We start from the raw sequence: 18,085 nt of genomic DNA, 5'->3' as shown, positions 1-18,085 counted from the left end.
ATCACCATGAGTTATCACATGACCTATTGGCAATGTTCTGGCATTCAGGCATCTTTCTCCTTCAGCAGCTACATGGCATCTCTTTGAGTTTGCCTGCTTTCTCTCTATATCTCAGTTCGAATTTCCTACCTGGCTTTGACCTGCTCAGTCATTGGCTGGAACAGATTTACTCATTAATGACCAATAGTAATAAAACATATTCACATCATACAGAGGGGACTCCCACATCATCCTAGAATCCTGAAAATTAAAGTCCAGGAAAATAATCTTATTGCCACTAGAGCTTTTTGCTAACAGCTTTAACATTAAATAAGAAGTACCGCTGACTTATAGCATATGATGTATCTATATAACATATATTATTACATAATTTGGAAACATAAATTAATAATAGTAAAGTTCTAAGGAAGACATCAAAGCCCTCTCTATATACTCATAGATGAAATAGCAGTCTTAAGTTTCTACAGTCAATTATAGTGTCTTCAAATATTTATAAATTTATAAACTATGTCTGTCCATTCAAAAAATATATATGCTTATATCTAGATATTAATCTGCATCCCTATATATGTACCTATATGTCTAGACATTCAGCTAAGTCTTTAAACTTCACATATGCATGAATATCTGTATCTACATTTTACCTGTGTATGTTGAATAGCATTGTGTTCCAAATGTTTGGGGAGCACTTACACTGCATAGCCATAATATCTCGAAATTTCCATATCCTTCTCCCTTTGAAGGAAAAGCTGTGGTTTGCCCCAAGAGGTACACTTGGCAGCATTCTCTCGCTCCTGTTGGGCCCTCCTCTTCATGGCCTCCCTCTCTGGCCTCTGCTCTTCAGTGATGGGCTGTGAGAAGACTGGCTCTGGAATGTCCACTTTCCTCCATGGAACTGGTTGGTGGCTGAAGTCTTGCCTGAGGTATTGGGATTGAGGCTGGTGAGGATCTAGGGTCTTGTTTGTGGCAAAAGAAAGAGGCTCCCTGTGGAGTGAAGTGTGAGATGATGCTCTGTAGAGTGCAGGCAAAGAGGCAGGCGGTTGAGGCCCAGTGCAAGACTGGATGGGCTTGCTTACATTTGGACGTGTGGTACTGGTGGCAGTTGACAGAGCTGACTTGTCAGAGGCCATCAGTGATGTGCTGGCAGGAGCTGGTTGGGATGGCTTGAGTTTGGGTTGCCTAGCAGAGTGGGAATGAGACCTCACTGGGTAAGCTGTAGTGGGCCTGTGTGAAGCCAGGCCGTGAAGCTTTCTGGAAACAGGTCTGTCTTGAGGTTTGTCCATGGCTAGGAAAGGCAGAGGTACTAATTTGACCTTCCCATGTGGGGGCAACTCATCCAGGGACAGAGATGGACACCACTTGTGAGCACTGCTCTCTGTTCTCTGAGCATTGCCTGGGGCTTTACCAGGGCCTCGACCCTCACGGGGCACATCTCCCAGGGATGTGGTGGTTGGGCCTGTCTGGGGATCATTGTTGCTGCTGAAGTTTAGCAGAGCCCGGGAGGAGGAGATGCCAGTTTTCTTCTCACTCTTCTTCCCCAGTGGGTGAAAGACCTGCACGGACTCCAGCATGTGCATGCCAAGGTGAGTTCGAGGCTTCTTAAAGCTGTCATGGCTGAGCTCAGGTGGATTCCTCTTCCTCTTGGTCTTGGGGATGGCGGGCTTCTCTTCTGCCTTGACTCTGTGTCTTGAAGGCTTCAGCTCCTCTGTTTTCTTGGAGTTCTTTTCTCTAGTCTCCTTAGCTTTTTCTTTCCCCTGTGCCCTTGCTATGCTGGGCCTCTTGGGTACAAATATCTGAGATTTGCCCTGGTTGGCCATGTTGTCTATAGCCCCTTTAATGGTTCCAGGATCATCTTCCTTCAGCATATCCTCGTGATGGTTTCTAGCCTGAAGAGCTCCATGAAGCACATCAGAGACTTTCTGGTTTTTCTTGATCCCTAGTTCAGATCGTCCAATAAAGATGCTGGTGCGTGACTGAGCCTGATCCCTCTTGATGTCTTTGGAGTCCTTGATTTGGCTTGCTGTGCAATCTTCCATTTGGTCAAGGCCAGTGTTGAAGTTTAAGAGTTGGGGAAGGTGAATATCTGCCACCAGTGTGGTCATGTCTGCAAAATCAGTGCTAGACTCCATGGCACTCTTCAGAGTCTCAGTGTCTTCCAGACCAAGGCTACTGTTTCCCAAAGTGGCATTATGAGAAGTTTGCTTCTGCCTCAGGATCCCAGCATCACTGTAGTTCAAGGGCTGCTGCATGCCGGGGTGTGCTAAAGGGAGGGGTAATGCATCTTGGTTAGATTCTGTGCCCTCATAGGAATCCAGAGGTGTTGATTGCTCAGCATTCATCTCATCTGCACTGTTCTTCTGTGTCTTTTCTAGGCTTGGGGCTGGAAGCAAGGTCAGGAATTCAGAAGGACTGTGCATGAGGGCAATTAATAACCTGTCCCCATTGGCAGGTGCTGTCTTCATCTGGGCATCCTGGGTGCAGGCATTGCCGAGGTCTGGACTCTGCAGCAGACACAGTGTCTGCCCTGAAGGTGTCAATCCCAGAGTCATCTCCCTCTCCACCACTGAAAAAGAGGAAGTTCGAAGTCAGTGCCTGGTAAGTGAGATGCTACCCCCCTTTCAGTGCACCTGAGCACTGAGGCTCCTGCAGCAGTGTTGCAGGCATTGCTATGAGTTCTGCTGGAGGAGCAGGGAAAGCAGCCCTCTTTGGAGACACATAGTAACTACTCATTTGGTTTTCATGACCGTGTGAGATCACGTTTTCTCTCGTGTTTGTGTGGTGTGTACATGCTTAGTGATCATGGGAAGTTGGCAGAATTCCTTGGTGTGCACTCTTCCCTTTCTCCCCCATTTTCCTTTGAAACAGTGCCTCTCATTGTCTTGGAAGTTTGCTCTGAGACAGGTTGTGTTGCTCACTATTTACTAATCTTGCTCATCTCTGACAGTTTCTTCTGTTCATTGTATTACTTATATGCCCCCTGAAGCCTGGATTTTTATATGGGTTTAGGTATCCATATCAGTTCCTCAATCCTGAAAGGCAAGCAGTTCAAAAGCCCTGACATTCCTTAAGCTCCACATTTCACAGAATTTTTGTTAGTGATACGAAAATGTAAGACTGTGAAAGCTTTGAGCTTCAACTTTGTAATAGAGAACATGTCTACATAGTCTTGACCTTGGGTCACTGCTGAAGATTCAGAAAGAAAGAGTAAAAGAAAAAGAGAAAGAGAAAGTGGAAGAGAGATCTAGAGGAAGAAAAGAGACAGAGACAAAGACAGAGAGAGGTTGAGCGAGACAGATAGGGTGAGATGCTTCAACCCTGCTTATCAATATTACACAGGTCAAAGCAAACTGTCACTACAGCTTAAGTGTTAGAGAATGTCACAGCAGACACTTGGAGTGTGGGAGAAGACTTCCTCCAGGTCACATTCAGGGTTCCATTTCTCTGGATACTAGTTTCAACTCAGGGGAAACTTAGTGGTACAAAAACAGAAAACATTCTTGATGTCATCTAGAATCTGGAGACACAGATTAGGAAGGAGATGATTTTAGTGAGCTGGTGCATGGGGCCGATTAGCCTTGGCAGTGAAATGCGTTCCTGTAGTGTGGTCCTTGGACATGTCTGAATAAAGGTTGGATGTCACTCACTTTCCTGTATTCTCTCTCATTATAGAGACTGAATTTAGGGGTAATGAGCCTGAGCCACAGCCAACATGTCAGGACTCCCATTCTTCCTCTGTGTGGATATCCACTTCTGAAAGGTAGAGCTGTGTCTCCTCTGAGGGCTGATGTCACACCTCCCCTCCTGGCTTTACTCACCTTGAAGACTGGTTTGAGCAGATGTGGGCCAGTAGATGGGAGAGGTGGAGAAAGGTGTTTGGACATTCATTGCCTGAATCTCCTGTAGTGCCATCACCATCTCTGGGTGCAGAGAGGAAGCCTGGTTCCCAGAGCAGGACACAGAGCCATAGGCCTGCTGGCACTGCCAGAATTCTTCAGCCATCCCAGGACCCAGGCTGTTCTGGTCATTGTAATAGACCTGACTTCCATCCAGGTAGCAAGGTGCCAGGATATATCGTTGATCTGGTCCATTTGATGGTGTTGCCTGTACAAGGCAGGCAGACAGTATTGGATAGGATGGCGGTAAGGCATTGATATGGAAAGTATTATCACACTGGGCTGTTGTAGACCGAGACAAGGGGGTGATATTCTGATCAATGACAGTTAAAAGGGCATCCAGGAATGGAGCTTCCCTTCTGGTGGTGCTTTCTCTGAGATCCCAGTGGAGAACACCTGGATAGGAAAATGTCGAAGCAGAGATCTGGTTCTGGTCAGTCGGCTCAGTCAGCATGGTCGTGCCAGCTCGTTGGTAAAGACAGGCACTGTCCGTGAGCTGCTGGCAGCATGTGCTGGAGTCTGATGACAGGAGCCATGCTGAGCTCACAGCTGGGGTGCAGACCCCGTAGAAATTGCACACACTTCCTGCTGAGGGTGTGGCATTCCTCAGCACAGGCACAGGGGACTGCAGAGCACATTCTGTCCCAGCGAAAGGTGCACTTTGGCAATTTTCTGTAGGAAGCAAGAAGAGAGTTGGAAAAATTTGAGATGGAAGCTTTCTGCCCCCGGGAGGGACTGTGTTATCTCCAGGTTGTACTGAGTGAGAGAGTCTAGCACCTTTGTTCCCTTACATATCCCAAACAAATGGGTTAAGATTGATCCGTGGTGCTATGTAGGATGACAATCACTAGATGAACTGTCTGCTTTTTCCTGTGTGGGTATGGAAATCCTAGTTAATCTGCTTTAATCCTCACTCAGATCTAGACATGATGCTTCTTTTTCCTGATTGTAATATAATAATGCCTGTTGGGACACTTCCTCGCAAATATATTCTACAACAGAGGTTATTATGGGGAAGAGACCCATAGGCATATTCCATACCTGGAACTTTGTCCTGTTCTCTGCAGATCTTACAGTATAGAGTGACCTAAACTCACTCTACATTGATCAGTCTAGCTTTGAAATCACACAGACAGACCTGCTTCTGCCTCTAAAGTGCTGGTGCTGGAGCCCCTGCCGTGACCACCAAGCTAATCTCTAATTTATTGAGTTTTTTCTGTAATGATGTTTAACAAATGTATACTGAATTTAGGTAATTATTCCTTCCCCCCTCTCTCTTTTTTCACCTTGCATTTCTTGTATTATTGAGGATCTCTTATAATTTTATAACTTTTAAGCATTATTCAAATATGATTTCAGAAATACAACCTACTGACAAAATTTCTTCTTGTTTGCACCAGTTTAGTGTGTCTTCTTGAGACTGTTAATGTTTTATAGGGTTTATCTCTGAATATGATTGCTTCTCAATTTAATATCTGTTGATTAAATTGTTTTCTTAACAGCTCCTCAGTAACTGTTAATTTTTATATCTCTTCTAAGGGGGAATCCTTGTGAGAATCCCCCTCACAACAGCGTGTCAGTTGCCATGGTCAGACTCTAACTGACTGGACTTCACAGCCCCAGGTGATCCTATCCAATACCACCAGTGCACATGAGACATGGGGAATTGGGCAGAAAGTGGCCTGGATGGAGTGTAAGAGCCAGGGACCAGATCAGGATATTCTTTCTATATGTGCCAGGGAACCTTTGTACGGACTAATCTGAACAGTACGTTTGGTTAAACATGGCTTGGGAAATGACAATGCCTTGTCTGTTTTCATTATAATCTGTGGTCGTCTTCAACATTGTGTTCTAAACTACCATTGTGGACCACCAGGGTCCTCTCTACAGTGTGCCTTCTTATATTTATATACTTTCTAGACCTGTACTGTGTTTGCCCCCTTCCCTGACTTCCTGTGGGTCTGTCCTTCCAGCAACACTGTCAATATTTCTTTCAGTACAATAACTGCCTTCTCAGATTCCACAGTCCTCTTATTCTCGTCGACTCTCCATGTTTAATCCAGGGAAGCCCAAGTAACTGCACAACATGGCAGTCACCATTTTGTCCACAGTCAATATTCATTTGGTGAGTAGGGAGAGAGGCCAGTGCAGAACATGTTAGACTTGAACTCACCTCCACCCCATCCAGTTCTATGTTGTGATTATAGTTGTGTGCCACCATCCGTGGTGTGACCAATACTGTTAGAGTAGCCCTGAATTTTATTTTATTTTATTTTTTTTTTTATTCTTTTTTAATTAAAATTTCCACCTGCTCCCCGTTTCCCATTTCCCTCCCCTCCTCCCAAATATTGCCCCCTCCCCCCACTTCCCTCCCCCTATCCCCACTCCTCTTCTCCTCCCCCCACACCATTCCCCCTCCCTCTTGATACTGAAGAGCAGTCCAAATTCTCTGCCCTGCGGGAAGACGAAGGTCTTCTGTCTACTTCCAGGAAGGTGAGCATCTAAACAGGCTAAGCTCCCACAAAGCCGGTTCATGTATTAGGATCGAAACCTAGTGCCATTGTCCTTGGCTTCTCATCTGCCTTCATTGTCCGCCATGCTCAGAGAGTCCGGAATCAACCCATGCTTATTCAGTCCCAGACCAGCTGGCCTTGGTGGGCTCCCAATAAATCAGTTCCACTGTCACAGTGGGTGGGTGCACCCCTCGTGGTCCTGATTTTTAAACTGAGATTGGAAACAGTAGTGGGGGGAGACTTTCTCATCAGTGGTGTGGAGTGCTAGATCTCTGCGTCCCTTGTTCATGTTCCTGTGTCTCTGTAGTTTAATACCATCCAAAAGGGCCTGATTTTATTCCCTGTTCACTTTCCTCTGAAAACTCAACAGTACAGAACCCAAGCATAGTGACACTGTTTACTCCTTGAGGTGGATGGAAAACACTTGAGAATAAACTGTCTGTCTAAAATCACCTACTTAGTAAGAACCAAAGCTAAATGTGACATTCAAATCTAGATATCTATATCAACATCAATAGTATCCACATTCAGTAAAGATTTAATAGTATAGTAAAAGTCAATGGAGAAGATCACATATTTTAAAGTCTCTATCCTTACCTGACATGGTCAAGGGGAGAGGATCAACAATCCAAAGTATAATGGAGCAAGATAATTGGTCGGCTTTGTCTGATCAGCTGACCTTAGTGGCAAGTGTGTCCAGTACCAGACAGCACTCACTGGTCACTGGTCACCTGTGACTTGTGATGATCCAAATTTGTTTACAGTCATCACCACGGAAACACCAAGATTCTACCAGGTGCTGGTAGGGTTGGAGGGAGAATGATGTCATAAATGAGGCAACAGCCAATGGGAAGGTTCAATTCCTAACTAGAAGATGGGATTGGTTGGAGAAGATGCCAGGAGACCCACAGTAGCCATGGAGGCTGAGGTGTGGGCTACTGAAAGAGGCAATCATGGCATGGAAGTGCCACTTCTCATGGCGTTTAGCCTAGGCTATCATGGCAGTGCTCTTGTAAGGTTCACTGATGAAGCGGTGTATAATGTACATATAATGGGTCACTTTCCAACAGAAAGTGTCCCATCAGCCTACACTTACATACAGTGAGTAGTCTCAGGCAGGAGGGAGAATCGCTGTTGAGGGAACTCAGTAATAGGCCATTCCAGTCCGTCTGGCTTTTGTGCCATCAGCATCTGTCTATGACCCAAGGAAGAGATCAAAGTGTTCCTTTGTGACTATGTGCAAGGTCAGGGCTCGGTGTGCTGCATGCATGTTGATGAACTCTAAGACACTTGTCTTCTTGTTGCTTCTCCTACAGTCCTTCCTTATTCTGTGCTGCCCCATGCTGGATGGACAAGTCTCTTATATACTTTCATCCCTTCTTTGTATGTTTTTACTCTTGGACCAGCCTGACCCTTCATCATTACACTCATGGGTGATGCCACTTTGAACTTCCAAATCAGTGGTCCACTGTGTATCATGAAGATGCTTTTATTTGGATACTGCTGGTAGGAACAAGCAACATAACGGCTGAAGGTGGGCATGGATACAACTGTTCCCTTTTTCAATCTCTTGTTGCCGTTGTGCTGCCTAGATTCAGCTACTCTGAATGGTTTTTAATTGATTAGGTTTTAAAAAATTACCAATCCAAGTTACCACTTCTTCCCTACTCCCAATCCCTCCTCACATCCTCCCACACAACCCTTATCCAATCCTCATAGAGGGTAATGCACATTGGTTTGTGGAAGGTCCAAGGCCCTCCCTACTATATCTAGGCTGAGCAAGGTATACATCCAAAGAGAATAGGATCCAAAAAATCCAGGACATGCAGTTGGGATAAATCCTGGTGCCATTGCCAGTGACCCCCAAGTCTGCCCCAGCAAGTCAACTCTCAACCACATTCAGAGGGACTATTTTGGTCCCATGCTTGTTCCTTCCCAGTTTGGTTAGAGTTGGTGATCTTCCATCGGTTCATGTAAACTGTTTTAGTGGATGAACCCATCATGGTCCTGACCTCCTTGGTCATATTCTCATTCTTTCCACTCTTCAACTGGACTTTGGGAGCTCAGCTCAGTTTTCCGATGGTGTCTTCCTCTATTTCCATCAGTTGGTAGATGAAGTTTCTATGGTGATATTTAAGATATTCATCATTCTTACTACAAGACAAGTGAAGATCAGGCCCCCTTTCTATTGCTTAGGGTCTTAGCTGGGGTCATCCTTGTGGATTCCTGGGAATTTCTCTAGAGCTAAGTTTCTGCTAACCCCAATGTCTGTCTCAATCATGATATCTCTTTCCTTGCTCCTTTTTGACTACCCCATTTTCTCTAGTTTTTCTCAACCCTCCCTTCCTTCCCTTCTTTTCCACTTCTACCCAACCTTTATGCTCCCAGTTTAGTCATGTGATCTTGTCTGTTTCCAGTTTCCAAGTGGATCTATATATGTTTTTCCTTGGGTTCACCTTATTACTTAGCTTCTCTAGGATCATGAACTATAGGTCAATGTCCTCTGTTTATGGCTGGAGTCCACCTATGAGTGTGTACATACCATATTCATCTCTTTGGGTTTGGTTACCTCAGTCAGGACAGTGTTTTCTAATTCCAACCATTTGCATGCAAAATTAAAAATGTCATTGTTTTTTACTGCTGACTAGTACTTTAATGTGTAAATGTGCTACATTTTCTTCATTCTTCACTTCAGGGGCATCTAGATTGTTTCCAGGTTCCTGCTATTACAAATAATGTTGCTATGAACATAGTTGAACAGATTCTTTTGTAGTATGATTGAGCATCTCTTGGATATATGCCCAAGAGTGGCAATGGTTGGTCCTCAGGTAGTTTGATCATAATTTTCTGAGAAACCACCATACCTTTAACTATATTGCAGTCTTATTTAATATGTGACAGATATGAAAACTTTTCTGACTTTAATATTTTAAAATGTAGGGTTCTTTCTTTTGTATGCATTTTAAAATTATTGTGTTCAAAGAAAGTTTGGATTTATTCCTATCTAGACTTTTCACTAGGAATACACATTTTTGTTGTTAAAAAAAAGCAAGATGCATAGTCAGAGAGAGAGAGAGACAGACAGACAGACAGAGAGAGAGACAGACAGAGAGATAGGTTGAGCATTTAAGCCTTAAATATGCATTTTATTTAGGAAAAATTACAAGAATATGAAATATGGTATTTCATAAATTATTTGATACTAGGGTAACTGTGACTCATACACTAAGAATCCCTTTCTACTTGCATATGTATATCAATATTCTATTTCTAGATTTCACAGTATTCATACAGTTTCCATGAATGGTTCCAGGAAAGGAATTGGCACCCCCTGCTTTGATGTGGTAGTAAAGAATTCTGTGTGTGGATTACTAAGGAAGACAGGTGTGTGCAGTCTGACTCTAGGGATGATCTCCTAGGATTACTAGCTTGGCCTGTGTTGTGTCCCTTTTCTTCTTTCTTGCTGTTGCTAATTTTTTTATTGAAAAAATTTCTGCCTCCTCCCCGCCTCCCATTTCCCTCTCCCTCCCCTCACTCCTCTCCCCCTCCCTCTCCAGTCCAAAGAGCAGTCAGGGTTCCCTCCCCTGTGGGAAGTCCAAGGTCCTCCCCACTCCATCCAGGTTTAGGAAGTTGAACATCCAAACAGGCTAGGCTCCCTCAAAGCCAGTTCATGCAGTGGGATCAAAACCCAGTGCCATTGTCCTTGGCTTCTCATCAGCCCTCATTGTCCGCCATGTTCAGAGAGTCTGGTTTTATCCCATGCTTTTTCATTCCCAGTCACGCTGGCCTTGGCGAGCTCCCAATAGATCAGCCCCACTGTCTCAGTGGGTGGATGCATCAATCGCGGTCCTGACTTCCTTGCTCATGTTCTCCCTCCTTCTGTTCCTCATTTGGACCTTGGGAGCTCAGTCCAGTGCTCCAATGTGGGTCTCTGTCTCTATCCCCATCTATCGCCAGATGAGGTTCTATGGTGATATGCAAGATATTCATCAGTATGGCTATAGGAAAAGGCCAGTTCAGGTTCCCTCTCCTCAGCTGCCCAAGGAACTAACTGGGGACATCTCCCTGGACACCTGGGAGCCCCTCTAGAGTCAGGTCTCTTGCCAACCCTAAGATGGCTCCCTTAATTAAGATATATACTTCCCTGCTCCCATATCCACTCTTCCATTATCCCAACCATCCCATTCCCCCAAGCTCTCCCCATCCTCCCCTTCTTACTTTTCTCTCCCCATTTCCCCTTACCCCCATCCCACCCCACCCCCAAGTTCCCAATTTTTGCCCAGCAATCTTGTCTACTCCCAATATCCAGGAGGATAACTATGTTTTTCTTTGGGTTCACCTTCTTATTTAGCTTCTCTAGGATCACAAATTATAGTCTCAATATCCTTTATTTATGGCTAGAAACCAATTATGAGTGAGTACATCCCATATTCATCTTTTTGGGTCTGGGATACCTCACTCAGGATAGTGTTTTCTATTTCCATCCATTTGCACGCAAAATTCAAGATGTCATTGTTTTTTATCGCTGAGTAGTACTCTAATATGTATATATTCCACACTTTCTTCATCCATTCTTCCATTGAAGGCCATCTAGGTTGTTTCCAGGTTCTGGCTATTACAAATAATGCTGCTATGAACATAGTTGAACAAATGCTTTTGTAATATGATAGGGCATCTCTTGGGTATATTCCCAAGAGTGGTATTGCTGGGTCCTGGGGTAGGTTGATCCCGAATTTCCTGAGAAAACACCACACTGATTTCCAAAGTGGTTGCACAAGTTTGCATTCCCACCAGCAATGGATGAGTGTACCCCTTACTTCACATCCTCTCCAGCAAAGGCTATCATTGGTGTTTTTGATTTTAGTCATTCTGACAGGTGTAAGATGGTATCTCAAAGTTGTTTTGATTTGCATTTCCCTGATCCCTAAGGAGGTTGAGCATGATCTTAAGTGTCTTTTGACCATTTGAACTTCTTCTGTTGAGAATTCTCTGTTCAGATCAGTGCCCTATTTTTTAATTGGGTTAATTAGCATTTTAAAGTCTAGTTTCTTGAATTCTTTATATATTTTGGAGATCAGACCTTTGTCTGTTGCAGGGTTGGTGAAGATCTTCTCCTAGTCAGTAGGTTGCCTTTTTATCTTAGTGACAGTGTCCTTTGCTTTACAGAAGCTTCTCAGTTTCAGGAGGTCCCATTTATTCAATATTGCCCTTAATGTCTGTGCTGCTGGGGTTATACGTAGGAAGTGATCTCCTGTGCCCATATGTTGTAGGGTACTTCCCATTTTCTCTTCTATCAGGTTCAGTGTGTTCAGATTGATATTGAGGTCTTTAATCCATTTGGACTTAAGTTTTGTGCATAGTCATAGATATGGGTCTATTTTCATTCTTCTACAGGTTAACATCCCGTCATGCCAGCACCATTTATTGAAGATGCTTTCTTTCTTCCATTGTATACTTTTAGCTCCTTTATCAAAAATCAGGTGTTCATAGGATTGTGGGTTAAAATCCGGGTCTTCTATTTGATTCCATTGGTCGACTTCTCTGTTTTTATGCCAATACCAAGCTGTTTTCAATACTGTTTCTCTGTAATAGAGTTTGAAGTCAGGGATGGTAATGCCTCCAGAAGTTCCTTTATTGTATAAGATTGTTTTGGCTATCCTGGGTTTTTTGTTTTTCCATATAAAGTTGATTATTGTCCTCTCAAGATCTGTGAATAATTTTGATGGGACCTGGATGGGGATTGCATTGAATCTATAGATTCCCTTTGGTAGAATTGCCATTTTTACTATGTTGATCCTCCCAATCCAAGAGCAAGGGAGATCCTTCCATTTTCTGGTATCCTCTTCAATTTCTTTCTTCAAAGACTTAAAGTTCTTGTCAAATAGATCTTTCACTTCCTTGGTTAGAGTTACCCCAAGATATTTTATGCTGTTTGTGGCTATGGTGAAAGATGGTGCTTCTCTGATTTCCCTCTCTGCTGCCTTATCCTTAGTGTATAGGAGGGCAACTGATTTTTTTGGAGTTGATCTTGTATCCTGCCACATTACTAAAGGTGTTTATCAGCTGTAGGAGTTCTTTGGTAGAGTTTTTGGGGTCGCTTATGTACATTATCATATCATCTGCAAATAAAGAAAGTTTAACTTCTTCCTTTCCAATTCGAATCCCCTTGATCCCCTTATGTTGTCTTATTGCTATTGCTAGAACTTCAAGCACTATATTGAAGAGGTATGGAGAGAGTGGACAGCCTTGTCGTGTTCCTGATTTTAGTGGGATGGCTTTGAATTTCTCTCCGTTTAATTTGATGTTAGCTGTCGGCTTGCTGTAATCTTTTATTATATTTAGGTATGATCCTTGTATCCCTAATCTCTCCAAGACCTTTATCATAAAGGGATGTTGAATTTTGTCAAATGCTTTTTCAGCATCTAATGAAATGATCATATGATTTTTTTCTTTCAGTTTATTTATATGATGAATTACATTGATAGATTTACATATGTTGAACAAGCCCTGCATCTCTGGGATGAAGCCTACTTGATCATAATGGATAATTTTTTTGATGTGTTCTTGGATTCAGTTTGCCAATATTTTATTGAGAATTTTTGTGTCGATGTTCATGAGTGAGACTGGTCTGTAATTCTCTTTCTTAGTTGAGTCTTTGTGTGGTTTTGGTATCAGGGTAACTGGTAGATTTCTTTGAGTTCAAAGTCTATAACATACCACAGCATGACTCTGGATGCTGGCATGTCCAAGGTCAAAGTTTCAAAAGATTTGATGTTAAGTAAGGCCCCATTCTTTAAGATAGCTGTCTGGCTGAGACCTCACTTGGCCAATGGTCAATGAGGTCTCTTGGGACTCTTTCAAAAAGACACAATATTCTCCAATCATGTGCTCACCAATCTTTCAATAAGACACAGTGCTCACCAATCCTGACCCAATCTCCCCTAAAGGCCCTACCCCCTCCATCCTTTGTTGTTGTTGTTGTTTGTTTTTGAGACAGGATTTTGCAATGGACCTCTGACTGAATTACCAAGCAATCCAAGATGACCCCACACTCCTGTCAAACCTCCTGCATCAGCTGGGATTCCAGGCAGTAAATTACCACAAACAACAAAGTCTCTTAACACCATCTGTTAGTCTGGGTCTTAAAAGCCCCCCATGGACTCATGGGTTTGATTACCTAGTACCCAGGCAGAGGTGTCATTTTGGGAGATCTGAGATCTGAGCTTTATAGCCTGACTTTGGTTCCATCTTGTGCTGTCTGCACCCAGATCTGTACCATGTGAAGAAACAGCCATAAGCTCCCACCACACAGACCACGCTGCCCCATTGCCCTACATTGCTCTGGAATACTTCAACTCGCGAGCTAAAGCAATGCGTCCCTCCCTTTAAGCGTTTCTGTCAGGTATCTTGTCACAATCATGTAACCAGTCAATTGTCACATTTGGGGATTGGCTTTGGCATGTGACTTTTGAGGGAATACAAGTATTCAGTGTTCAGCAGTCTGTCTAGCTTCTGCTGGTGCCTCAAAGGGATGGATGTTGGGTGTCACCTTTTAGAGAACCCTTTCCATCCCTTCTCAGTTAGCTAGCCTGTCTGGATTTTCTCTCCAAAGATCATCATAGCTGGCCTGTTGGCTGTTGATGTTTCCTCTTAGAAGGAGGGGCTAAGGATGCTCATGGAGCCCTCATCTGACTATTCATATCGTTAGTTGTCTAATTCTGCCCTATTTCATGTGGCCTCTGGGTCTCTAGAAAGGGCTAGAGGACCCAAGCCCTCTAGGATATCCCTATAGGGAGGGAAGGAGTCAGGAAAAAGACTGTCCTGGTTGGTTTTTGTCAACTCAACACAATATATAATTATCTGGGAGGAGCAACCTCAGGTAAAAAACATGCCCCCATTGGACTGTCTGTAGGGCATTCTCTTGCTTAAAGATTGATGCAGGAGGGTCCAGTTTACTGAGGGTTTTACCAGCCCCGGGCAGGAGGTCCAGGATGGTATAAGAAAGCAGAGTAAGCAACCCATGAGGAATAAGCCTCTAAGGAACATTCTCTCTGCTTCCCGGCTTCTGTTCCTGCCTTGAGTTCCTGCCCTGACTTCTCTTCATGATGGACCACAGCTTAATGTGGGCTGTCTTAGCTTTCTATTTCTGCAACAAAACACCATACCCAAAGCAAGTTGGGGAGGTAAGGGTTTAATTGGCTTATACTTCCATAATTCTGTTTGTCACTGAAGGAATTCAGGACAGGAACTCAGGCACCTGGAGTAAGGAGCTGATACAGAGGCCATGGAGGAGTGTTGTTTACTGGCTTCCTTCCCATGGTTTGCTCAGCCTGGTTTCTTATAGAATTCAGGACCACCAGCCAAGGGATGGCACCACCCACAATGGGTTGGGCTCTCTCCCTTCATTTACTAATTAAAATGCATTATACCCTAGGGAAATTTCCAGGAATCCACAAGGATGACCTCAGGTAAGAATCTAAGCAATAGTGGAGAAGGTACCTAAGCTGTCCTTCCCCTGTAATAGATTGATGACTACCATAATTGTTGTCATAGAACCTTCATACACTAACTGATGGAAGCTGATGCTAAGATCCACAGCTAAGCACTGGGATAAACTCCTAGATTCCAATCGTAGAAAGGAAGGAGCAATATTATAAGCAAAGGGGCCAAGACCATTATGGGGAAACCCACAGAAATAGCTGACCCAAGCAGGTACGAGCTCACTGACTCCAGACTGACAGTTGGGGAACCTGCATAATGTAAGAGGGAGGCCGCTTGTTTATCCCAGCCTCCCAGAACCAAAATAATCACATAGAAACTGTATTAATTAAATCCCTACTTGGCCCATTAGCTATAGCTTCTTATTGGTTAACTCTTACATATTAATTAAACCCATTTTTATTAATCTATGTATCTCCATGTGGCTTACCAGCTAAAATTCTGTCTGGCTCCCGCGAAGCTCCATGGCTTCTCTCTGACTCTGCCCTTCTTCCTCCCAGCATTCAGTTTAGTTTTCCCTGCCTAGTTCTGTTCCCCTATATCGCTGCTAACAGCCCAACGCAGTTTCTTTATTAACCAATGGTAATATAGGGAAACAGAGGGAAATCCCACATCAGCATAATACAAAACTAGGCCCTCTGAATGTGGGTGAGTGTTGTGGGGCCGCTAGCAATGGAACCAGTGTTTATCCCTACTGTGCAAACTGTCTCTTTAGAGCCCATTCCCTATGGAGGGATACCTTGCTCAGCCTAGATACAGGGATGAGGGTCTTGGTCCTGCCTCAAGTGATGCAACAGACTTTGTTGGCTCCCCATGGGAAGCAATACCCTCTCTGATGAGTGTATGGGGGGTGGGGAGGGGAGAAGGTGGGGAAGCTGAGGATGGGAGGAAGAGGAAACTGGGATTGGTATGTAAAATAAGATTGTTTTAAAAATAAAAAGAATTTAAAAATATGCTGACAGTTCTGTAAAAAAAAGTACCTTATAGCTAAATCTTATGGAGGCATTTTCTCAATTGATGCTTCCTCTTTTCAAATGACTCTAGCTTGTATCAAGTTGACATAAGACTAGCCAGAAAGTACAAAAGTGAAATTAAACTCTTTCTTTCTCATGTCGTTTTTGGCCACAGTGCTTTATCACAGCAATAGAAACCTACCTAAGACACCATGCCCATAGCTGTGGGGGAGGGATTAGCCATACTGGATGCAGAACTTTCAGTGTGGCTGCTTTCCAGTCTCCCATGGCTCTGTAAGTAGGTCTAACAATTCACTGGTTCCCCAGAGCAAGCTTTGGTTGATTCACCTCTTGGTTTGTTGTTGGCACCTTAGGAGGAGGAGGTAGACATTCTTTATATCTCCTAAAGGGAAGAAATCGTAGCAGCAAACCCCAGCATCCTTTTTCCTTTAACAGAACAGTGTCTAAGTCTTCCAGGTTGACTTCGAGTCTTAGCGGTATCATAGGCAGGCCTTTCCCTTGTGATCCTTCTGCCCAAGCCTCCTCCCGTTGTGAACTACCTCACCTGGCTAACACTTTTTCATTCACGTATGTATACATTTCCCTGTGATCACAAAATACTTGACAGAAGCAATGTAACTAGAAAGGATTTGGTTTGTCTCAGTTTCAGAGGACTCTGTCCATCATGGCAGGGAAGGCTTGCTGTTTGTTCCAGTGGAGAAGGGCGGGAGTCAGAGAAAGCACAAATGCTAAGTTTATAATTCTCTCCATTTCCCACCAGTTTCAGAGGACTCTGTCCATCATGGCAGGGAAGGCTTGCTGTTTGTTCCAGTGGAGAAGGGCGGGAGTCAGAGAAAGCACAAATGCTAAGTTTATAATTCTCTCCATTTCCCACCAGTTTCAGAGGACTCTGTCCATCATGGCAGGGAAGGCTTGCTGTTTGTTCCAGTGGAGAAGGGCGGGTGTCAGAGAAAGCACAAATACTAAGTTTATAATTCTCTCCATTTCCCACCAGCATATAACCTGCATTTTCAGTCCCTGGACTGTAGCATTGGGCTGTCTGTGGGGCTAAGTCTAAAGGCAACCTTTCAGGTCCAAGCAGGAAGGGCATGGCAGTAGTTGACCCTGGGGCTTCAGGGCTCCTGCTCTTGGCTTGGCCTTGTCACAACCTCTGCTGAGGGCAGGGATACAACTCAATTTCCAAACAGTAACATCTGGAAGGAACCCCATTTGTTCTTGTATAATTTATAATGTTGAAAGTCCTGCCATGTCAGTTCCATGCTGTCACCACAAACATGTGTCAGGAAGAGAGGCACACACCTGTAGAATATGTTTGTGTGCACTGTGTGGTCATGGAACACAGTATAATACACTGGAGGAGGAAACTGAGGCAGCCAAGGGCTCTCCACCTTATGATCCTTGCAAGGCAAGCTTTCTGTGGAGAGAGGGCCCGTGGAAGCATTCAATAAGACATTTCTCTCCGACTGAAGGTACAATTTAATGTGTGCGTATTAAATGCTTCAGTAGTAGACACTGCTCCTTATTCCTCATCTTCTGTTGTTGAAACTGAGGGTGGATAGTGAGTTGGGCCTTGACCTCTGATTTCCTGACTATCAAAGATGACAGCACAGAGGCTCACACTCTGCTTCAATGGGTGGAGCTAAGGCATATAATGCTGGACTGCTACATGGTCCTGCTGTTTGTGGAGTGTGTGTGTTGGGGGCAGGCTCTGATGACACAGGGCAGTTGTGGCATCTGGGGACTCTTGCTGGATGCAGTGCCTTCTTGTATGGGAGGGTAGCATATGGACCTGCTGTGGACAAGTCACAAGGATGGAGTCACTGCTGTCATCGTAGCAGCTGTGAGAACCAATGCCCACTCATCATAGTCCACCCTTGGCTCCCTCTCTCTAACAAGACAACACACATATAAGTCTTGTGTGTGTGTGTGTGTGTGTGTGTGTGTGTGTTTGAGACAGGGTCTCATACTGTGTAGTCCAGGCTGGCTTAGAACTCACTATTGACTTTGAACTCATGGTTCTCCTTCTGTCTCAGTTTCCTAAGTGATTAGATTACTCATATGAGCCACTACGACTAGATAAACAACAAATACTTATGAACATGTTTTTTCCTGTGCTGAGAGTGGGTGCTAGGGCTTTGACCATGTTAGGCAAGGCTCTCTACCACTGGACTACACTTTGAGGTCTTCCTTGTGGTTTTTGAGACAG

The 18,085-nt window shown here is 44.1% G+C and overlaps 1 protein-coding gene across 1 annotated transcript; it reads right to left on the bottom strand.

Annotated features, from left to right (window-relative positions):
- Window positions 1-689: 689 nt before the first annotated feature.
- LOC130869255 (uncharacterized protein C2orf78 homolog) lies at window positions 690-7,010 on the bottom strand. The gene is made up of 3 exons (XM_057761262.1): window positions 7,004-7,010; window positions 4,290-4,565; window positions 690-2,563 (listed from the first exon to the last, which is right to left on the bottom strand). Exons 1-3 carry the CDS (start codon window positions 7,008-7,010, stop codon window positions 690-692), a joined length of 2,157 nt encoding a protein of 718 aa, XP_057617245.1.
- Between the last annotated feature and the right edge of the window lie 11,075 nt (window positions 7,011-18,085).

Source organism: Chionomys nivalis, chromosome 2 (genome assembly GCF_950005125.1).
Source record: "Chionomys nivalis chromosome 2, mChiNiv1.1, whole genome shotgun sequence".
NCBI lineage: Eukaryota > Metazoa > Chordata > Mammalia > Rodentia > Cricetidae > Chionomys > Chionomys nivalis.
This window is presented reverse-complemented; position numbering and strand designations above follow the sequence as displayed.

What these genes read in the sequence shown, in the direction of transcription:
- LOC130869255 (XM_057761262.1), bottom strand. An exon ending in TTCGACATTTTCCTATCCAG is followed by an intron (nt 2,564 to 4,289) that starts GTGTTCTCCACT and finishes CCTCTTTTTCAG; the next exon opens with TGGTGGAGAGGGAGATGACT.